This window comes from Ambystoma mexicanum, chromosome 8 (genome assembly GCF_040938575.1).
Source record: "Ambystoma mexicanum isolate Mex_15411 chromosome 8, UKY_AmexF1_1, whole genome shotgun sequence".
NCBI classification, from domain to species: Eukaryota; Metazoa; Chordata; class Amphibia; order Caudata; family Ambystomatidae; genus Ambystoma; species Ambystoma mexicanum.
Window position 1 is genome coordinate 1,665,670,791 of NC_090929.1, and position 20,823 is coordinate 1,665,691,613.

At 46.6% G+C, this 20,823-nt stretch overlaps 1 protein-coding gene across 4 annotated transcripts in view; it reads left to right on the forward strand.

The window, feature by feature from the left end:
- INPP5F (inositol polyphosphate-5-phosphatase F) overlaps positions 1–20,823 on the forward strand; it is a 2,244,937-nt gene that overhangs the window by 2,033,898 nt on the left and 190,216 nt on the right. For 3 of the 4 annotated variants that reach the window (XR_011268751.1, XM_069611942.1, XM_069611944.1), the window contains one exon: positions 11,583–11,711. Coding sequence is in view for 3 of the 4 variants with exons in the window: in XM_069611942.1 (XP_069468043.1) it covers positions 11,583–11,711 (129 nt within the window). In the remaining variant the exon portion in view is untranslated. Of the gene's footprint in view, positions 1–11,582; positions 11,712–20,823 lie in introns of those variants that run through there. The other variant, XM_069611943.1, reaches the window with a different exon arrangement.

Sequence of the window (20,823 nt, forward strand, 5' to 3'; positions counted from 1 at the left end):
CATCACAGTGGTTCTGGACGTAGCCGACACAGGTTTCCTCCAGATGGGGAATGGTGTCTGCTTTCATTGCCAAGGCTGGATGAAGCACACAAATTTCCGTCAGGCGGTCCAAACCAAGAGCTGGACATGCCTTACGACAGAGATTACCTTTTCGGAAAGGCCGTCGACGAGTCCCTCCAGAGGAAAGTCGGGCTGGTCATCGTAAAGGTTTCTCCTCCTTGTACCGTCAGCCTTCCAGATCCATGACCCAGTAAGCCCACAGAGGCCATTCCCAGGCCTAAGGAGGAGGAGGAGGTCAGCGTTGTTGTTGCCGGCAAGGCAGGATGCCAGCCCCGAAGCAAGCCTGAACCAGCCAAGGCGTCGGGCCCCCACCGGTGCACCCCTGGTGGGACGCCAGCTGACCACCACAGACAGATGGGTGCTGGATGCTCTCGCCCAAGGACATACCCTGGAGTTTCAGCACAGGTGTCCGCAGATCCTGCCGGTGACCCGTCAGAAGCAGCACGTCCCCCTGCTCTTGCAGAAAGTATGGGCCATGCTGCGAAAAGGGGCAATAGAGCTAGTTCCCCAGGGACTGCGGGGCTCCGGAGTCTACTTCAGATGCTTCTTGGTAAGAAAGACTACTGGGGGGCCCGAGATCCATTCTAGACCTGCGACGTCTAAATAAGTTCCTCAAGTCTCAGAAATTCAGGATGGTCACATTGCAGCACCTGCTCAGCCAACTGGAAAGAGTTGATTTCTTGATGACGCTGGACCTGGAGGACGCCTACTTCCATGTCCCTATTCACAGGAAGCATTTCAAGTTTCTACACTTCGTAGAGCAGGGACAACACTACCTGTTCAAGGCCCTACCCTTCGGCTTAAAATCGGCCCCCAGGGTGGCCCATCTGCATCTACGGGGGATCCACGTATATTCGTACCTCAACGACTGCCTCATCCGGGCCACTCGTGGGATTTGGCCATCGGACATACAGAGGTGGCTGTCAAACTGCTAACGGATCTGTGATTCTCCATCAATTATCCAAAGTCCTGCTTGACACCATCACAGATCACGCTGTTCCTGGGAGCCAGGCTTCATGCAGTGTCCTGCCTAGCTTCGCCCTCAGAGGAGGGTAGCGGACATTAAGGGTAAAGTGCAGCGGCTGTTGCCGATGAAGATAGCCACGGTGCGGACGATCAAGTCGTTGCTCGACATGTCATCCTGCAGAAACCTCATCTGGCTCTGCAGGTTACAGATGCAACCTCTTCAGGAGTTCCTGGACACTCGCTGGGTGCAGGTGTCTGGAAACTTTGCGGGCTAGATCACCCTGGACGAAGAGTTCCGTCGGGCGATAAGGTGGTGGGGTGACCGCTCCAACATCACCTGTGGCATAGGATTTCAGAACCCTCCATTCCAGGAGACGGTCACGACAGACGCTTCCCATGAAGGCTGGGGACTCCACACTGGACATCTTCACGCCTGTAGCTGCCGGAGGAGAAGGATCTCCATATCAACATCCTAGAGCTGCGGACGGTGTGTTCTGGGCCCACAAGTCATTCCTTCCGTCCCAATGTTTTACATCAGGAAACAAGGGGCCACTCGCTCCCCGGCCCTCTCCAAGGAAGCGCAGGAACTGTGGCACTGGGCCGTCGGACAAGAAATGTTCCTCATTCCCCTTCACGCAGCGGGAGTCAAGAACACTATTGTGGACACCCCAGCAGAGAGTTGCACTCCTGCCTCGTTTTGGAACTTCGGCAGGACCAAGTGGACCACATCTTCGCCAAGTGGGGCAGGCCCCATATCGACCAGTTTGCGACGGCAGCGAACTCCAAATGCCAGAAGTTTGCCAGCAGATCACATCAGCCGAGGAGCCTGGGGGATGCGTTCTCCTTCCCGTGGGAAGCGATGTTTCTGTACGCCTTTCCTCCGTTACCTCTCCTGCTATGAGTCATCAACAAACCCGGTGTTAGGGAGAATTCTCATTCTATGGCTAATTTCCTTTACCTAGTGAGTCCCTCAGCACCTTTGATGGATCTCTGGAGTTATTTCTTTCCACTTGGTAAGAGTGTGAGCTTTTCCCCCACTCTTACACCTATTTTGCTATGTGCCTTTTACCTGTTTTTAAGATTGTGAGATCTGGAGTACACCACTTCAGTAGCCCCTTTCTTGTATGTGTCACACAGCACTTTCAGTGCAGTAGCACAGGGTTGTCATTAAGACTTCCCACCGACTCCATTTCTAAGGTGACTACTGTCCCCCAGAAAAGGGTAAAGTTCCCATTAACTTTACTTAGTCAAATTTAACAACAGATCCAGTACACATCATCTTACATGGAGTGCTGGAAGGGTTAACTCTTAACCCTTTTTATCTGTACCTCCTAGAGCATTCTTTCGCTCTTTTAACATTCAGACATGGCTGGTGGCAGTGGTATCTACCGTAATTTCTACTGCGGTTATCTTATATAACCATGGTAATATTGTAGGCTATTGCGTTGGCCTCAAACTTAAACCCGCTTGACCAAATCCTTTTTCGTTTGGCTCCTGTGCGGTTTATTCGCCATTTCTTTTTGTTAAACTCCTTCTTGTGTTTTACTTTGTGCGGCAAACCAGGTTTGCCTTCTTTTGTTCACTGTCTTTTGGCGGGCTTCTACCTAGAAGCCCTCCTCAAGGCGCCTGGGTGTCTAGGTGGACTGAATGTGAGGGAGGGGTGTAGTCACCCCCTGCACAGGATATCCTAGGAAACTCAAGTCGCACTTTGTCATGATTGGGCAAGGTGGCTGTCAGGGCTGGACAACCCCCCTGCTGGGTGATTAACAGCCAGGCTGTGTGAATGGTGGATTTTCGCATAAAAGGCGGGTCTCTTGGGCTGGAAGTCAGAGAGTCGCCACTGGAACTACAAGGAACGGACGAGAAGTGGAGGAGAGGTCGACTGCTGCAACTACCCCGTACCGGTGAAGCCCTGCTGCAGTCCTGAGCTATCTACCCTTCAACGACTAAGAGGAGATCTAGTCCGGAGTCTTCTTCCCTTGAGCCTGGTGGGGATAACCAGCTCATCTTCTTCATCCAGACGTCGCCTTTGTGGTCGAAATCACTGCACACTGCTGTAGTGGTCCGGATAGCCACCTGAAGAACCTCTCCTGTTTTAAGGAGCGCACCTTTTATTCATTGTCGCTGCTGCCGGCCTCATCCCTGTGTGGTGCGGACCACCTCATCGTCCTTCTTCTTGCTGAAGCTGCAGGAAAGCGTGGGTCTGCAGGAAACCAACAGGAACAACTGCCGTGGCACCAGCTTCGTTCTTTGAGAAAGGTACTTTGTCCTGTTTGAGGAACTTTGGGTGAAATCCCTATTTCTCTACTTTAAGGCTTGTCCTTACTTTTCCCTCCATCTTATAACTTTTGCTTCCAAACATTGACAATATCAAAGTACTCTTGGCAACGTTGAATCTCTAACTGTCCGACTGTGTGATCCTCGACAACAGGCACCCGGTGTCACTTGACTTTGGCTCCGGCCCTTTGACTCTTGAATTCCTGTCTGTGTGTTCTTCGATTCTGTCTGCCTAACCAACATATTGCCTGTGATTTTTGCCCCCAACTCGCTCTGGGTATCTCGGATGCTAAGTGTGTTTTTGCCCCGGTAGCATTTCTTGCCGCGGGTACCCGTTTATCTAGTAGACCGAACTGTCAAAAAGTGATCGCATTTGTATTCACGGTAACGTGTTCTGTTTCGTAACACCGGTCCATTCAAACACAGGGTATTCAAACACAGGGTACTTACCTCGAATAGTACTGTACAAAGTGAATTGGTTAGTTGTAATATATTTTACGTGTGGATTTTGAATTAATAGAAGTGTTGTGTTGATAAAAAATGGTTTAAAAATAAATGTACTTATATTTTTCTACCTGAAACCTTGAGTCAGTGTTTGCTTGAGTCACAGTAATTGTGGTCCCTTTGTGTAATCTCTGCTACTGCTCATATACTCTTGAGATAAGCCTGGCTGCTCCGCTACTGTTACCACTTTAACATAGTAGTACAGGCTTGTACCAAAGTTAAAACTTGTATTGCCACCTGTAGTCTTAATTGTGTATAGTGGTCCCTAAGGGCACTGCACAGGATTCTGCCTAACACCCAGTGTCAGTGCAGGATGCTACTCATCGCCCTGACATGGCTGAGGCAGATTTGGTACCCAAACCTTCTCAGTCTGTCAGTGTTTCCGCCGGTCAAGCTACCAGCGGTCGTGGATCTTCTCACCAGAGAAGGAGGCGCAATCCTGCATCACGGCCCAGGATTGCTCAACCTGAGGGCTTGACTCCTGCAGCCCAAGAGTTTGGAGGATACTGGTTGCCGGCGGACTGCAGGGAGGTCCTCGCCAAGGCCAGGGCATCGACGACTCTGAAGTGCTACGATCACAAGTGGAAGCTTTTCGCTATGTGGTGCCGTTCGCAGGAGATTTACCCCTCTGAGGGTCACGGCGCTGCAGATTCTTCCATACTTGCTATCCTTGGCCAAGGCTGGACTGGCACAAGCCTCTATCTGGCAGCTGTCTCCCACTACACCAGGTCTCCAGGAAGGTCTTCGCTTTGGTCTCATCGGCTCATCAAGAAGTTCCTTTTTCGATTCTTCCCGCCGGTGAAGGCACCTGCCCCGGTGTGGGAACTCAGCATGGTTCTGACGAGGCTCATGGGCGCCCCTCTCAAGTTCCTCTCGTGGAAAACTGCCTTCCTCGTGGCCATCACATCTGCCAGAAGGGCGGGTGAGATACAGGCCCTGTCCTGCAAACCGCCATACCTGACTTTCCATGAATCGAGGGTGGTGCTGCGGATGCACCCCTCTTTCATGCCGTAGGTTCCATCGGAATTCCACCACAATAAACCTTTGATGTTACCTGTTTTTTTCCCGAAACCTTCATCTCTGGCTGAGAGGGCCTTGCACTCGCTGGACATTGCTCGTGCCCTGAAGTTCTACATGGCACGCACAAAGAGTTTTCAAAAAAGACTTCACAGCTGTTCATAGAACTTTGGTCCTGTGTACCATGGTAAGGCTTTGTCCCCGGCTTCCATCTCATGGTGGCTCTCTGGCTGCATCATGCATTGTCTCAATGACCCCTGCCCGGCTGTCTGAGAGCCCATTCCAACAGAGTGATTGCTACAACGGCGTTCCTGGCTGGTGTGCCCCTGCTGGACATCTGCAGGACTGCTACGTGGAAGTCCATGCACACCTTCACAAAGTTCTACTGCATCGACAGGAATTCCAGGGAGGAGTCCAGAGTTGACCAAGCAGTGCTACGTAACCTGTTCGTTTGAGGTGAGTCTGTTCCAGAGGTAAGAGCTCGTTGATCATGAGTGATTACTAGAGTATTTGCAATCGAATCTCTAAGGTACAATGAGGGGCAGCCTTCTCTCCATCTTATCAAAAAAATATGGAGTCCCTCAAGGTGCATCTATGTCACCACTCCTTTTCAACCTGTACATGCTTGTCTTATGAGTATTACTAGATAGACTTGGGGCCTCATTACGAGTTTGGAGGTAGCCATGGTGCTATTAGCGCCATGGCTCCCTCCAAAATCGGTCCGGGTTCCTTGAATGAGGAATTACCGGGCCATTCCAACCTTGGAGGACCCGGTAATTCCTCATTCAAAATACCCATCCCCATTCGCATTCGAACCCCCATAGGGCTCAATGGGAATGGGGGGAGCTAATAACGGGCCTGTTAGCAACAGGCCCGTTATTAGCTCCCTGGTCCTTTAGCGGCTCCCGCTAAGGGACCTTGGAATGTCGCGGTAAGGGGTTAACGGCACTGGCATCCTTACCGGCTGCACTTGGAATGAGGCCCTTGGTGTCTTCTTTACGAATGACGTCGATGATACGCAAATTGTCATCGAGCTCAGTGGTGATCATCAGCAAGAGACTCTAACTCTTGAAAACCTCTATGTGGCTATTGAACAGTGGATGTCATCAAACTGGCTTTGCTTTAACAGCAGTAAAACCATGCTTCTCATTTTTGGCTCACCACAGGCAAGGGCCAAATTAGACCCAGTATATTCCCAATTTATGATGCAGGGTAATAAGATCAAAACGCAATTGAAGGTGAAAACCCTGGGGGTATTTCTAGGGGCATCATTGAACTCCGACTCCCATGTTCAAAACCTCAGCAAATCTTGTAATTACTATATGAGGCTTTTGCGTACCATACGCCCCTTTATTAACAACAAGAATGTGTTAACAATTGCCCGGGCCATGGTAATACCAAGATTAGATTACTGCAACATCTTACATCTTACTATGTGGATGTAAAAAGGCTAACATACAGACATGCCAAGTTATCCAAAACGATGCTATCTGCATTGCTATGACTATTTCTAGGAGATACCACATATCTAATACCAGGAGTGACATTCACTGATTACCGGTACACAACTTATCAATTTCAAAATCGGATCTCTAATACACCGTTCTCTTTACGGAAAAGCACCAAAGTACCTAAAAAACATGATTGTACGGTATAGTCCGGTCAGAGATATACGATCTTCAGATCTGAACATGCTACGAGAAATCAGAACCAAAAGAACCAGAGATCTTTTCAGGCGAGGGCTCCTGTCTTCTGGAACTCTCTTCGAACATCCATCAGAGGGATTTCTAATTGGAATTGCTTCCGAAAAGCCTTAGACATACCTCTTCTGCTAAACGGTAGTTCACTTGTCCGCTCAGTTACGCAATAGGACCTGAATGCCTTGTCCTGTCATTTTGTTTGTCCTTTCATGTCAATGTCAACGCCCTGATTCCTGCGGGCTATCGGCGCTCTAGAAATAAATAAATACGAGTGTACTGCTTCTGTTGAGCCTTGCCACCTCCCGTGGTTGTTTAATGATGTACTGCTATGTGTTCGTTATTCATGAGCATGTGAATCCATGCCAGTCCCCATACTGGAGAAGGAACAAGTTACTTACCTGTAACTATTGTTTTCCAGCATGGGTCTAGCATGGATTCACATGCGAACCCTCCCTCCTTTCCATCTGCGGCTCTTATTGGTCATACTGCCACTTCATGTGCTTACCAAATCTGAAGATGGCTGCCAGAGGAGGGGCTTAGGGAGATGGCTGTCATTGGCTGGGGGCAGTATGACCCAGAGGACAGTGATTGATATGGAAGAAATATATTTTTGTAAGTGAAAGTGAAACTGTTTTTTTTTTATACCGAAGTTTCTATGCCCGACTACAGGGAATATTCATGAGCCTGTGAATCCATGCCAGACCCATGCTGGAGAACAATAGTTACATGTAAGTAACTTGTTCCTTTTCATCACATGCAAGCGTTTCAGGTAAGCATGTGTTCATTTCCCACTAGTAATGAGACTTCCCACTTCTACTGTTGATATTCACTCGCTCATAACTCAACAAGTGTACAATGAAAAGCTGGCTACTGTTACTGGCAAGGAACTTATGCTTCTTTGGAGTACAGAGGTTCCTTTTCCGACTACCAATTATAAACATTGCAGGATGCGTTGGTTTCCAGACTTTGCTGCTTCTCCTGCTACTACTGTGGACACTCCTGGGATCCATACCCCTCTGCTGCATGGGTGTCTTAGATTCGGCCGCATTAAGGGAGAGCTTCCCACTCTCCAGTTTCCCTCGGTTTGACTATGCATACAGGCCTAGGGAACAACTGCAACTTCAGCTCTGCATACACAGCAATGATGTGCACTTGGAAAGACTGTCTGCTGCTTTATTTTCTCTCCAGTGCTGCCACATCTATTAAGGGTTTGTGAGCACAGGACCAACTCAGTTTGCAATTGATATTTGCCTCTTTACTCCGGCGTCCCTGTTGTGGTCACACTTCCTCGTGGCCTGCTGGCTAAGGGCTCTGCTTTACCACTTCCAACCTACCAGCTCCTGCCCCGGCTTCTCTCTACTGCTCGTCTCTCAGACCACCTTTTATGGCCCTGAGGTGGGCTGATTAGAATCAGGTGCAGGTCTTTAGGCTTCATTGCCTGACCTTGTTTATAGTGATTAGGCTTGCCTGCTTGACCTGGACTCCTGTCTATCTTTTTAGCCCTCTTCTTCTTCACAGTCCCTGAGGGATTCTGGGACTTGTAGTTTGGGGTAGAAAAATGATTTTTCAACTTCTTCAAAGGATGTAAAAATATTTTTATTCCCCAGGTTTTATTAAGGGAAGAATTATAAGGTTTGACAGAAGGAGCAGTAAAGGTTACATGTTGTTGGAATACTTTTGATCTTGTGGAGGATATGGGTGTATAAACGATTGATTTCTTGGGTTCAACACAAAGTTGAGTCACTCTTTCAGGTTTTACCCATTTATCTTTAATAGAGGATCGAGATGTACCAAAATGGCAATAAGCCAGTTCCTCTTTTAAACGTGGGTTAACAGTATTCCACTTTAGGGAAAAAATATTGTGTCTCACCCTGGGCAATCTCCTCAATTTCCTGGGCCTGGTCTCCATCCGGGTGATCTTCCCACAGTACACCACACCCAGGGTTGGGATCAGGAAGCTTCTGCCCTCTCCTGGCCACCTTAGAGGAGACTCTAAGTAGAGTTTTAGTGGGGGATCTGCAGGATTCTCCACAGAGCCCAAAGGTGGCTCGATGGGGATGTCTGCGTAGTTACCCCTCTCATATTCTTACCTGGTCTCCAAACACCCACAGCGAACCAAAAATCCTGTGCTCCTGGATTCATCCATCCTCAAGTGTGGTACAAGAGCCCTCATCCGTGAAGCTCTATAATAGCACTTCATGTCTGGGAACCCTATCCCACCCTTCCTTTGGGTAAAATTGGTGTTTCATAATCTATCCTCTGTTTCCTCCCCTGCCACAGGAACCTGAGAAACTTCTCTTTAACTTCCATCAGTACCTGATCGACACAAGCAATGTTTGAAATAAAAAACTTCTGTACCATGGTCATTTTTAACTAATTTAATTGGGCCAACCAAGAGAGAGTCAGTCCCTCCAAAACCACCATAGCCCAGTAAAATGTGGAGAGCAGATGCAGGTAGTTAGCCTCCACCAAGCAGTGAACCGATCTCGTAACCACCACCCCAAGATAATGGACCCCATCGGCCTGAATCTCTGGAGGGAGCGACCTCAAATCACTGTGATCCATGCCCAGATCCCTATCCAAAGGGGAAAAGGATTGACTCCACCATATTATTTTTAAAGCAGCATATTCTTGTATAACTGACAATACCACCGGAATCGACACCAGTGGATCACTTAAGTGCAACAGAATATCATCAGCGTATATCCCCAGTTTGTACTCCTTTTCTCTCACCCACATCCCCCAAACCTGTTCCACCTTCCTTATACTCTCCACAAACTGCTCTACAGACAAAGAATAGTAGCAGCGAGAGCCGGCACACCTGAGCAACTCCACCCTCTTTGGAACATTTCCCCAAAACTATATTTCTGCAGAACCTTGAAAAAGAACTGTGCCGAAAGCCTTTTCAGCATCCAAGGACACCAACACAGGGTTGTCCATTCCCCCTGGCCAACTCCATCAAAGTCAGTGTATTATGCAGAATATCCCCCCTTTGCCAACCCAGAATGAATCCGACATGATCTGTGTGCACCAGCTTTGGTAATAGTACTTCTACCATCAAAGGCAACACCCTAATATGAATATTTTCATTCTTGTGAAGCTGTGAAATTGGCCTGTATGACCTGCATAAAGTTGGGTCCCTCCTCTCGTTTGGTGTCACCGATATCAGGGCCTTGTGAAAAGAGGGAGGTGATTGACCCCTATCCATTGTACGATTGAACAACTTTGTCAAGTAAGGTACCAGTTCCAGCGTGTACTCCTTAAAACACTGAATGGTAAAGCCTTTCTCCCCTGAGGCTTTTACCTGAGGGCAGTCTCCGTATTGCGGCCATAACCACCTCTGGCGTTCTCTGAGCATCTAGGTCTGACGCCTTGGTCCCTGAAGGGGTTGGAAGGTTCATACTGCTAAGAAACGCCTGGACCCTGTGTACAGAGGCTCACATTCCATAGCATATAGAGACCTGTAGAACTCCACAAATGACTCCTGTAATGGTGCAGAAGGAGGCCACTGACACACAGGTGGCATAGTGATTGCTATAAACTTTTATTCAGTATAAAGATAAAGCGAAAACCTGTTTTTCCCTATATCTATGAGGGGTTTCACTGTCTCAATAAAAGAGCTAATGAGTCTGTCAGGATGTCTTTGTAAGAGTCCACCGTCCTGTGTCAAAAAGTCCCTATTTCTGTCACTTACACATGCAACTGAACTAAAGGTTGTGTCTGTTTTTTTGGTCTAGAAGAAAGACTCCCTCCTCCTGGACTGGATAGCACAGTTCTGACTGCAAGTTCTTCACCAGGTGGGGTGACTCCCTTCCCCTTGTTTTAATTCTTCAGAAGCAAAAGGATTGCCGATTCCTTTTAACACTCTGTATTTGAAAGTTCCTGATTTCTTTTCCCCAGGGGGCTGACTCTCTCTTCCCCTGGATCACTTGGTTTGATCCTCCTTACAAGCTCAACTACCAGGAAAATGAATCCCTTCTCCCGGTCTTCCTTGGCTTTGTTCTCAAAGCTCACAACACCAGGGGGAATGACTCCCTTCCCCTGGTCCTTCTTGGCTGTATTTCCACAGTTCACATCACCCAGGGGAATGTCTCCCTTCCGCTGGCCTTACGTGGCTTTAGTTTCACAATTCACTACACCAGGGGGAGTGACTCCCTTCCCCTGACCGTTCTCTCACTTGTTTTCACAGTTGAACACCACCATGGGGAGTGACTCCCTTCCCCTGGCCTTTGTCACACAAACACTATACAATTGTGATGGGGGTACCAGACCCTGGCTTCTCTTCTCCCACAAGGAGTACTTGGTGCACTCTCCTGCCAGCTACTGCCACGAGGAAGAGGAATCGTAATTATCTTGTGGGTCCCGTAAAAAAAAGTTATGGCCTGTACATTTTTCTCCTTTTAATCTAAAGTAAATGTCTGAAAAAGAGAAGTAACATTGGCAAATGATTGGCTGATTTATTTTTGAGTGCATATTTCACAAGTTAAGTTCTCACCTTTCGCATGAATTTGAATCCTTTGATAGGGCAGACTCCATATTTCATACTCCTAATGCCAATTAATGGCGTACCATTGGAAATGTGGTAGTACCACCTGTTATTACAGTGTTTAGAGATTGGAGGAATCCATCATGAAATGCTTAGTTAGATCACAGGTTTGTTTTTCATCAAAATACCATTAGATAATTATAAAAGAAAAATGTGCCTAATGAAATATGTACGTGGATGCCGCTCAGGTGCCAAGACATCCTAAGTTTCTGATTGATGGAGAACTAGTATTACAAGTAAGTACCTTTGCAATTTCATGAATTAGCACAAACTTTAAGATGTTGTTTTTGACTTGGGCTATAATGTTGTTCACTAATGAATATTTTGTTCATCTGAATTTTCTTAATTCGTTGGTAAATAGTGCTTATTTCTCGAAAACAAAATTCAATTAATAAGGGCAATTTAATGTTACCTTTCCAATTGTGCAAAACTGTAAGATGTTGCCCAAATGGCTCTGAAAGCATTTTTGTGAAGCAAAATAAACAACTTTCCATCTCTCGTTTGGTATTTAGGTCCCGAGCCAACCCTCTTTGGTAAGCCAAAGTTCTCGTGCATGAGGCTGCATTACAGACGCAATGGCAACAGCGGATATTTCCACACTCTAAGAGCTGTGACACGACACCCTGAAGAAGATGGAAAAGGTGAGAACGAGAACCCAAACATGAGTGTGAACAATCTTTAAAATCATTTGCGTTTAGACAGTAGAAGACTTCAGGGTTCTTGTCATGGCAGGAGGATGCTGTAACTTGACTAAATTCAAACATAACACTGGCCTTCTGGACTATGAGCACCACCATTTTGAAATTAAAACTGTTTTTGCAAGAGTTTGGAGCAGAGGCACTCTCTTTGTGCAGCGGACATATTTAGTTGTATTCAAATTGTGAAAGCCCTAAGGTGCGACTGTCCCCTTTTGGGAACAAAAGAAGAGGTCTGGGGACTGGAGATGCACACAAGCATCAAGGTGCTACATGAAGGTAGCACGTGGTGGGGATTTCCCAGAGCCCCACCACGTTTTTCACAGTATCATGCACCTTCTGAACCGGCGCAAAAACTACCAGGCCTTCCAACTATTTGTGGAGGAGTGTTAGATCAGTCTTGAGACAAGACCCAGTCAGCTGGCAGGGAAAACAGCCTCCCTACAACCTTGGACCCAGTGGATAACCCGCATTGCTTTGAATGAAACCATTGACCTGGTTCCCAGAGACCAGAGGTGGGGTAAGCCAAGCACAGGACTGGAGGAGGAAAATGTATCCATACTGTGCTCTTCATGCCAGAATAGCACAGTAAAAAGACTTCTCCCTGCCCATTCAGCAACAGAGCTTGTATAAACAAAGCAAGGATATGACTCTTAACATCACACTAGAAGCACTAATTCAGAATTATGGATCACTTATTCTTCATTGCTTGTTCGATTGCAGAGAGCCTGGTCGTACAGACCTAGTCCTAATGCCAGCTCTAATGTGTTCCATAATGCTTCCCCTGATGGGCAATTGAAGAAGCTATGTGTTTTTTCCAGAAAGGTTTCTGTCTAGGGCAGCATTGGAATGAGGATTGCCAATACAACCTGTGCGATGGCCCAATAAACAAGCATGTTGCTGGATATCGCCAGTGAAGCATCCAATTATTTCTTGTTAAAAATACAAAACTTTCTTTGGAAGTTGTTGTGGATGCAAGAATGCTGCTAATCCAATTATCAAGAGGGCACGTAATGCAGTTGACAGCATTTGCTGCTCATTGAGCACCCATATTGTTATAATAAGGCACTCATGAATAATATTTGGGTTTTCCAGTGAAGTCCAAAATATGTCCATCCACCATGTCTATCAGTCCTTCGAAAGGTTGAAAAACTCTGCCTAATCATTGGAATTGAGAGTACTGGTGAACTTAGCAGCCTCAACAATTTAGGAGCTTTTAGAGGCAGACTTCCCAGAGTTGATTCCAAGAGCAGAAACAACAACCTCTGCAGCAGTATCGACAACACTACCAGCAACGCCCAGGGATGACTTTTGAGGGAGCAGCTACCGCTGACCATTTGCTTGGTACTCCTGGCACTGCCCATGCGACCCCATATGCAAAAATTGCTGGGACAGTGCCATACCAAACGTAGAGAGGGCTCTGAGAGCCCTGTTTACTTTGAGGAGCTCCTAGTCCTGACCCTTCTTCTACCACCTCTCCTAGTCCTGATCCTTATTCTACCACCTCAGCAGATTCCTAATGACTGCAGAGGATGTTGGGCAAGGTGAAGGGTTTGGAAGCACTAGGTGTGGGAATTTGGAGTAGCAAATTTCAAGACCTACTTTATGTGCAGTGGCCATGCATTTGTATTGTGTGCTTCACTTGAGGCTGCATTTGGCATGCGATTGTAGACACTGATTGTGTGATGCCTTGAAGCATTAACCGCCTTTACTGCAGTATTTGGGACTGCACTTGGATTGTCATGACAGCAACTCGATAGCTAAGGTAATTTTTGGTATTACAGAGACCTGCCTTCATGAGGCCGCTTCCTAGGCTCCCACCCGATATGAAATATTCAGATCGGACAGAAAGGGGGAGGCATCACTCTGATTGTTCGAGACCATTCTGACTGCCACTCTTATGAACACTGCAAATATTGAAGGCTCTGAAACTCTATTCATTAAGGTAGTGAGTTCTGCCTTTATATAAACCCCTGAATAACCTACCGCAGTTTGAGGAGCTCTTCCTGGCCCCCCTTAAGGAAATCACTGGACCTCAATCCCTTGTGTTTGTGTTGGGTGATTTTAACCTGTGGGCAGAGAAGAAGGTGGAGAATGCGCAAGTATCAGCTCTACTTGTATCCAGTAAAACCATCAGCTTTTCACAGCTGGTAAAAGAACAGACTCACAGATGGTCACATATTAGACTAGGTTCTGACACATATCTCCAGCTCGCCCATCACCACCTGCTATAGTCATGCTCTCAATAATGCAACCCTCCAAACCCTTGCGTTTGGACATGCTACCTAGAGTATCTGAAAGGATCAGGAACCTCTTATTTTTCCAGGCTCCTTAGCTCCTAAATTAAAAGCGTTAGCATGAGTGAAGGGTCATCAAGGTGCTCTATCTAATTTCCTCCAATCTGTTCAGACAACGATTAATCACTTAGGCCCTAAAAAGACCAAAATAACTATGCCTGACCATGAAGAATTCTTGGTTCAGGGATGTCATCGTTGAGGCAGGAAACATAAGTGTCCTGGAGCGAGATTGAAGAAGGAATCCTTGCCCCCTAACATTGGCGACATATAAAGAGTCTGTATGCGGATTTAAACACGCCATCTTTGAGGCCAAATCCAATAATCTTATTACCAGAATCACTAACGCCAAGTCCAGCTCCAGAGAACTCTTTAGAATTCTTAAGGAAATTGAGGGTAAATCCTCAGTATTTGCTATGGTGGAAAAGAACTCTGCTTCGTGCCAGGGGATATAGGATGAGTTTTTGAGGAAAATTTCTGTCCACCAACAAGCCATTACCTTGCGGCAGTACCATCTGAAAGACTGTTATGTTGCCACACGGCCTCCATTGATTCCACATTGGTTGACTGGTGAGCCAATCTGAGGTAGTTTGTATTCTGACAATGTACCGAGCAGGACGTTCTTAAGTGTGTTTCCAATCTGAAGCCCCCCTTGTGCATTGGTGATGTATGCCCTGCCAACATCATAAAGGATTCTTTCAATGTCTTGGTCCCATGGCTCATAAAGATTGTGAACACTTCTGTTAGAGACAGCCTTATGCCTCCATGTCTCAAAGAAGCCTAGCTCACCCCTCTATTGAAAGAAAGTATTTTGGACCCCTCCATTGCTAAAAACACTCATCCTATTACTATTGTCCCATAGCTTCTGAAGATCCTGGACCATGTTGCCTACCTTCAGTTTCAGGAATTTGTGGAGGCAAACAACATCCTAGGTACTCATCGGTCTGGTTTCAGAACTAAACACGGGACTGAAACAGCATTATTGGACTTCTAGCATTATGATATGATATGATATGGTATTTGTAACGCGCCTATACACATGTGTTTCAAGGCGCGACGAGGCAGGGAGGGGGGGACAAGGGGAGACAGACAACGATCTTACTAGGCCAGGTGTCATTCAGATCGCACAAGTGCAGGGGTGGGGGAGGGGGAAAAGTGCAAGGGGAAGGGGAGGGGGGGAAGTGCAGTACAAGGTAAGTGGCGTAACGTAATAAATAAATAAATAGGGCCAGCTGGTGGCAAGTGTGAGGTAAGTGCAGAACAAGTGCTGGGGGAGGGGGGGGGCTGTAGGGATACAGAGACAGTCCCGCAGTGCAAAGGGGTTCCAGGGCATCAGTGCAAGTGGAGAGTGGCAGGGCCCAGGGCCGAGGCCGTTTAGAGTGGTCCAGTTGCAGGATCAGTGCAGTTTCAGTGAGGAATTAAATTAGCTGTTCAGCAGGGGAGAGGGAGAGAGAAAGCAGAAGCAAAGAGGAAGGTTTTGAGGTGCTTCCGGAACCGGAGATGGTTCTCCTCAAGTTTCAGGGAGGCAGGAAGGCTGTTCCAGAGGGAGGCCCCTGCCGCGGAGAGAGATCTACCCCCAGCTCGTTGCTTCGAGAAGCGGCTAACCCTGAGGGAATTGGAGGCGGATGAGCGAAGGGCTCGGGAAGGAAGATATTTGGGAAGAGGGAGTTGAAGGTATTTAGGACCCAGGCCCCAGAAGGCCTTGTGGACAATGCAGAGGGTTTTGAACTTTATCCTCGCAGCCACTGGGAGCCAGTGTAGAGATTTCAGTCCTGGAGAGATACGGTCCCTGGGCTTGAGGCCAAGGACAAGTCTCGCAGTTCTGTTCTGGATGAGTTGCAGAGGGCGGAGAGTGGAGGCAGGCAGATTAAGATAGAGGCTGTTACAGTAGTCCAGCTTCGAGAGAACCAGGGCTCGGGAGACAGTGAGCTTCTGGGGGAAGGAGAGGAAGGGAAGAATACCTCTGAGGAGGTGCAGCTGGTAGTGTGACCTCTTGGCGACGTCAGAAATATGAGGAGAGAAGGAGAGTGTGGAGTCGAAGATGACCCCAAGGTTTTTTGCCTTGCAGGTAGGAGCAGGGAGGGGGCCAAGGGAGGCAGGCCAGAGAGCTACAGGGAAGGAGGGAGTGGGAGTACCGATGAGTAGGATCTCAGTCTTACTGGCATTAAGGCAGAGGTCCTTGGCGGCACACCATTCTTGGATAGCAGACAGTCAGTCAGAGATGAGGGAAGGAGAGGGGGAGGCTGAGGGTAGCCTGAAGATGAGTTGGGGATCGTCCGCATAGCACTGGAAATTAGGGCAGAGAGCGGCGATGCGGTGGGCAAGGAGTGCCAGATACTGGTTGAACAGCCAGGGAGAGAGATTAGATCCCTGGGGGACACCACAGGTGGAGAAAAAGATGTCGGAGAGGAAGGACCCCAGTTGGACCTGGGAGGGTCGATTTGAAAGGAAAGAGGTCAACCACGCCAGAGCCTGACCAGTGATACCCAGGTTTTCCCGGAGACAGTTGAGCAGGATGGCATGGTTGACAGTGTCAAAGGCAGAGGAGAGATCGAGCAGAATGAGAGCACACGGAGTGTTGGAATAGGGGCTGTCCGGCGTTGCCGATGTTATTAGATCTCTCAGCAGCGTTCGACCTTGTTGATCACAATCTTCTGTACAGACTCGAGGATATTGCCTGCTGCTCAGAAATCGTTGCCCAGTGGATTCATTCTTTCTTGGGCCCAAGATCTTCCAGAGCAGCTATTGATGGTGCACAAGCCTCACCTATTAACACCTCCTGTGGGGTACCCCAAGGCTCGTGTTTGTCACCTACCTTATTCAACATTTACATCAGGCCTTTTCTCAACCTCCTTAACAATCTGGGTGCACAATATACCAACTATGCTGATGGCACCCAGATTCTCTTTGAGTTATCAGGTAACCACATCCAGGACACTGAAGCAGTAAACCGAGTTTTGGGTGCTATTCAGTCCTGGATGGCTCTCAATTCCTTGGCTCTCATTGAAGAGAAAACAGAACTCCTTATTGTGTCCTGCCCTCAGTTCATAAAATCCTCACCCTCTTTACACACACTTAAAGAACATGAGTTGCATGATACCTGTTGCCAAACAGGTTAATACACTAGGAGTTTATGTGGATGCAGAACTTTCTATGAAAGCTCAGGTTTCTCACCACCGTTCCTCTTGTCACTATGTGACCAAATTACTGTATCAAATAAGACTCTACCTCTCCGTTGAAAACCTATCCTCTCTTGCTTCTTGCCTTGACAATACAAGACTAGACTATTGTAACAGCCTCTTGATAGTAACATCCCAAGCTTACCTACATTACCTGCAGATTGCCCATAATGGAGCCGTTGGGGCTGTTCAGGGCCTATTTAAACATGATCACATTACGCCTGCAAGACGGGCCCGCCACTGGCTCCCACTCGAGCACAGGATCACCCTAGTAGTAATGCCTAACCTAAAGTCTTCTATTTCCCGGGGACCTGACAGTACCCCCCCCCCCCGATAAAGCCCTGCCCCAGGGCCTGGTTTCTCTGGTCTTCGTAAATTAAATATCTTAACCAACATTGATGAATGAACATCTTGCTTGGCCACCCATGATCTTTCCTCAGGGCCATACCCCTTCCAATCTATCAAATACCGCAGCCTACCTCTAACCACTCTAGAATCCAGAATGTCTTGAACCTCATACTCCTTCCCCGAACCTTCCACACTAACTGGTGCCGGTGCCTGAGTTAATCTAGTTCCTTTAATACAAGGTTTCAAGAGACTAACATGGAAAGTAGATGAATCGTTAGACTAGATGGCAGGGGTGTTGCTAGGTCTGGAAAAGACCCAGGGCTACGTTAATGTCGGAACTGTTGGGACTGGGGGCTAGCTAGACTTTTGGTTGTAGCTCCTAAGATTCTATCCGGGGCTACAGCCAAAAGACCAGGAGCTATAGCCCTCTTAGCCCCCCCCTCAGCAACGCCTCTGCTAGATGGTAACTTCAGTTTCATAGTGACTGGGGAAAGAACTTGATCAATTTCAAATGGCCCCAAAAAGTGTGGACTAAACTTGTCTTTACCTTTCAAAGCTATGTTCTTACTGGAAAGCCAAACCATATCACCAAGTTGATAACTTGGCGCTGCCCTATGCTTACGGTCAGCAAATCTCTTGTAATCTGATTTACTCTTCCGCACGGCCTCGATTGCCTTTTTAACATTCTTAACCATAGCTCTCATTCTCCCTTCAACATCTGGAACTTCCACTTCCTCAAGATTGACATCTCTAAGGAACCTAGGATGAAACCCACCCAACGCTCATCAGTCTTGACGTAACAGCGCATTTATTTTTCCAACTCTTGGTTTACTCTCTCGGTCTGACCATTAGCCTCAGGATGAAAACTAGTAGTTGGGCAAATCTCTATATTCAGTTCTTTGCAAAATGCCTGCCAGAATTTAGACACAAATTGAGAACCCCTGTCAGAAATCACTTGTGTGGGAAGTCCATGTAATCTTACTACATTTTGTAAAAATGCTTGTGCTAAATTAGTAGCTGTAGCTGAACCCTTAATAGGGATGAAATGACTAGCTTTGGAGAGCACATCTACAACTACTAAAATTGTGGTGCAACCTTGATCGAGAGGTAACTATAATCTATAATCTAGAGAGATAGTATGCCAAGGTCTAGGTGGAATGGGTAAAGGAGTTAACAGGCCCACTGGTCTCTGATTCACAGACTTAACTCTTGCACAAGTTTCACATGTTCGTACATAATTTAAGGTATCTTTACGCATACTTGTTCACCAATATTCTCTACGTAGTAACTCCAAGGTTTTTCTAAAACCTGGATGTCCAGCAAGCACAGAATCATGACACTGTCGCAAAGCCTCCTCCTGAATCTTTTCAACTGGCAAGTACAATCTTGCATCCACAAAAGGTAAACCATCCTTGACCACTCATGCCGGATCCTTCGTTGCCCACTCAATCATTTGTACTTCAGAAATCTCTTTAGCCACTTGTTCACCCAAACTCACATCCTTTTGTATCTCAGCAATCACAAAATGATTATCTTGAAGTAAAGTTACTGGAGACAGAATATCCTTTTTAGAACTCCCAGGATAACATCTGGATAATGCATCCGCTTTGCCATTTTGTCGCCCGGGCTTGAAGGTAATCACAAAGTCAAAATCTGCGAAGAAAAGAGACCATCTTAACTGACGCAGCGTTAATGTCTTGGCTGACCTCAAAAAGGTCAGATTCTGATGATCTGTAAGTACAGTAACTTTATGTCTAGCTCCAAGCAAATAATGTCTCCACTCTCCGAAGGCTGCTTTGATTGCCAAAAGTTCTCTGTCTGAAATGGTGTAATTTCGCTTAGCACTGGAAAACTTTCTTGAATAGAAAGCTACAGGATGTAATTGTCCTGTACTCTGATGTCTCTGTGAAAGCACTGCTCCGAGGGCCAAATCAGAAGCATCAGCTTCAACAAACAATGGCTGTTCTACATCTGGATGCAATAATATTGGCCTGAAGTAAACTTACTCTTTAAAAAACTGAATGCTTCCGCAGCTTCCTTATTCCAAAGAAATTCGACTCCTTTCTTCAACAATTGAGTCAAAGGAGAAACTTCTGATGAAAAATCTTGAATGAACTGCCAGTAAAAGTTAGCAAATCCAATGAAACGTTGTACATCCTTTACGCAGGTGGGAGTTGGCCAATCTAAAACTGCCTTAATCTTACTGGAATCCATCCCTAATCCAGCCGCTGAAATTACAAAGCCCCTAAATTCCGCCTTGGTCGCTTGAAATTGGCTTTTTTCTAACTTGGCGAAAAGATGATTCTCCCGCAACTTCAACAAAACTTTACATACATGTTCTTGATGATCTTCCTTTTTCTGAGAAAAAATAAGAATATCATCGATGTAAACAACTACAAAGACATCAAGATACTCTTGCAAAACCTCATTGATAAAATATTGGAATGCTGCTGGCGCATTACAATGTCCAAACGGCATCACTTGATACTCAAACAAACCGAATCGAGTTAGAAATGCTGTCTTCTACTCATCGCCTTCTCTAATCCTTACCAAATGGTAAGCTCCACGCGGATCTAACTTAGTGAAGACCTTAGCCCCTTGAATGGCATCTAACATTACTGAAATCAATGGAAGCGGATAACGATTCTTAATTGTATTCTTATTGAGTGCCCTATAATCAATGAAGGTTCTCAAACTCTTATCCTTCTTGGGCACAAAAAATAATAGCGATGCCGCAGGTGATTGAGAATGCCGAATAAATCCTTTCTCAAGATTCTCTTGTAAATAAGTTTTCAAATGTTTGTTTTCTTTCTCAGTCAATACATAGATTCTGCCACAAGGAATTGGAGCCCCATCTTCTAACTCAATTTTGCAATCATAAGGGCAATGCAGAGGTAACTCATTCGCCTCTTGCTCACTAAACACATCCTCAAACTCACGATAGCATTCAGGAAAAATTCCAACCACTGCCCCAATAATTTGTTCTTCAGATAACCATTAGCCAAATACTCTCCCAGACTCTCCTGTCTTCCAACATCATTCTCCTCCAAATCAACAACACAATGTTCAGAGCAATACTCTGATCTAAATTCCACAGTTCTTTTAGCTCAATCAATAAACGGATTATGCAAAGTCAACCAAAGCATGCCAAGAATAATTTGTGATTGATGTGCGTCAATTAACTAAAAAATAATCCTTTCCCAATGTTCATCAGCTATTTTCAACCCAATGACTTCT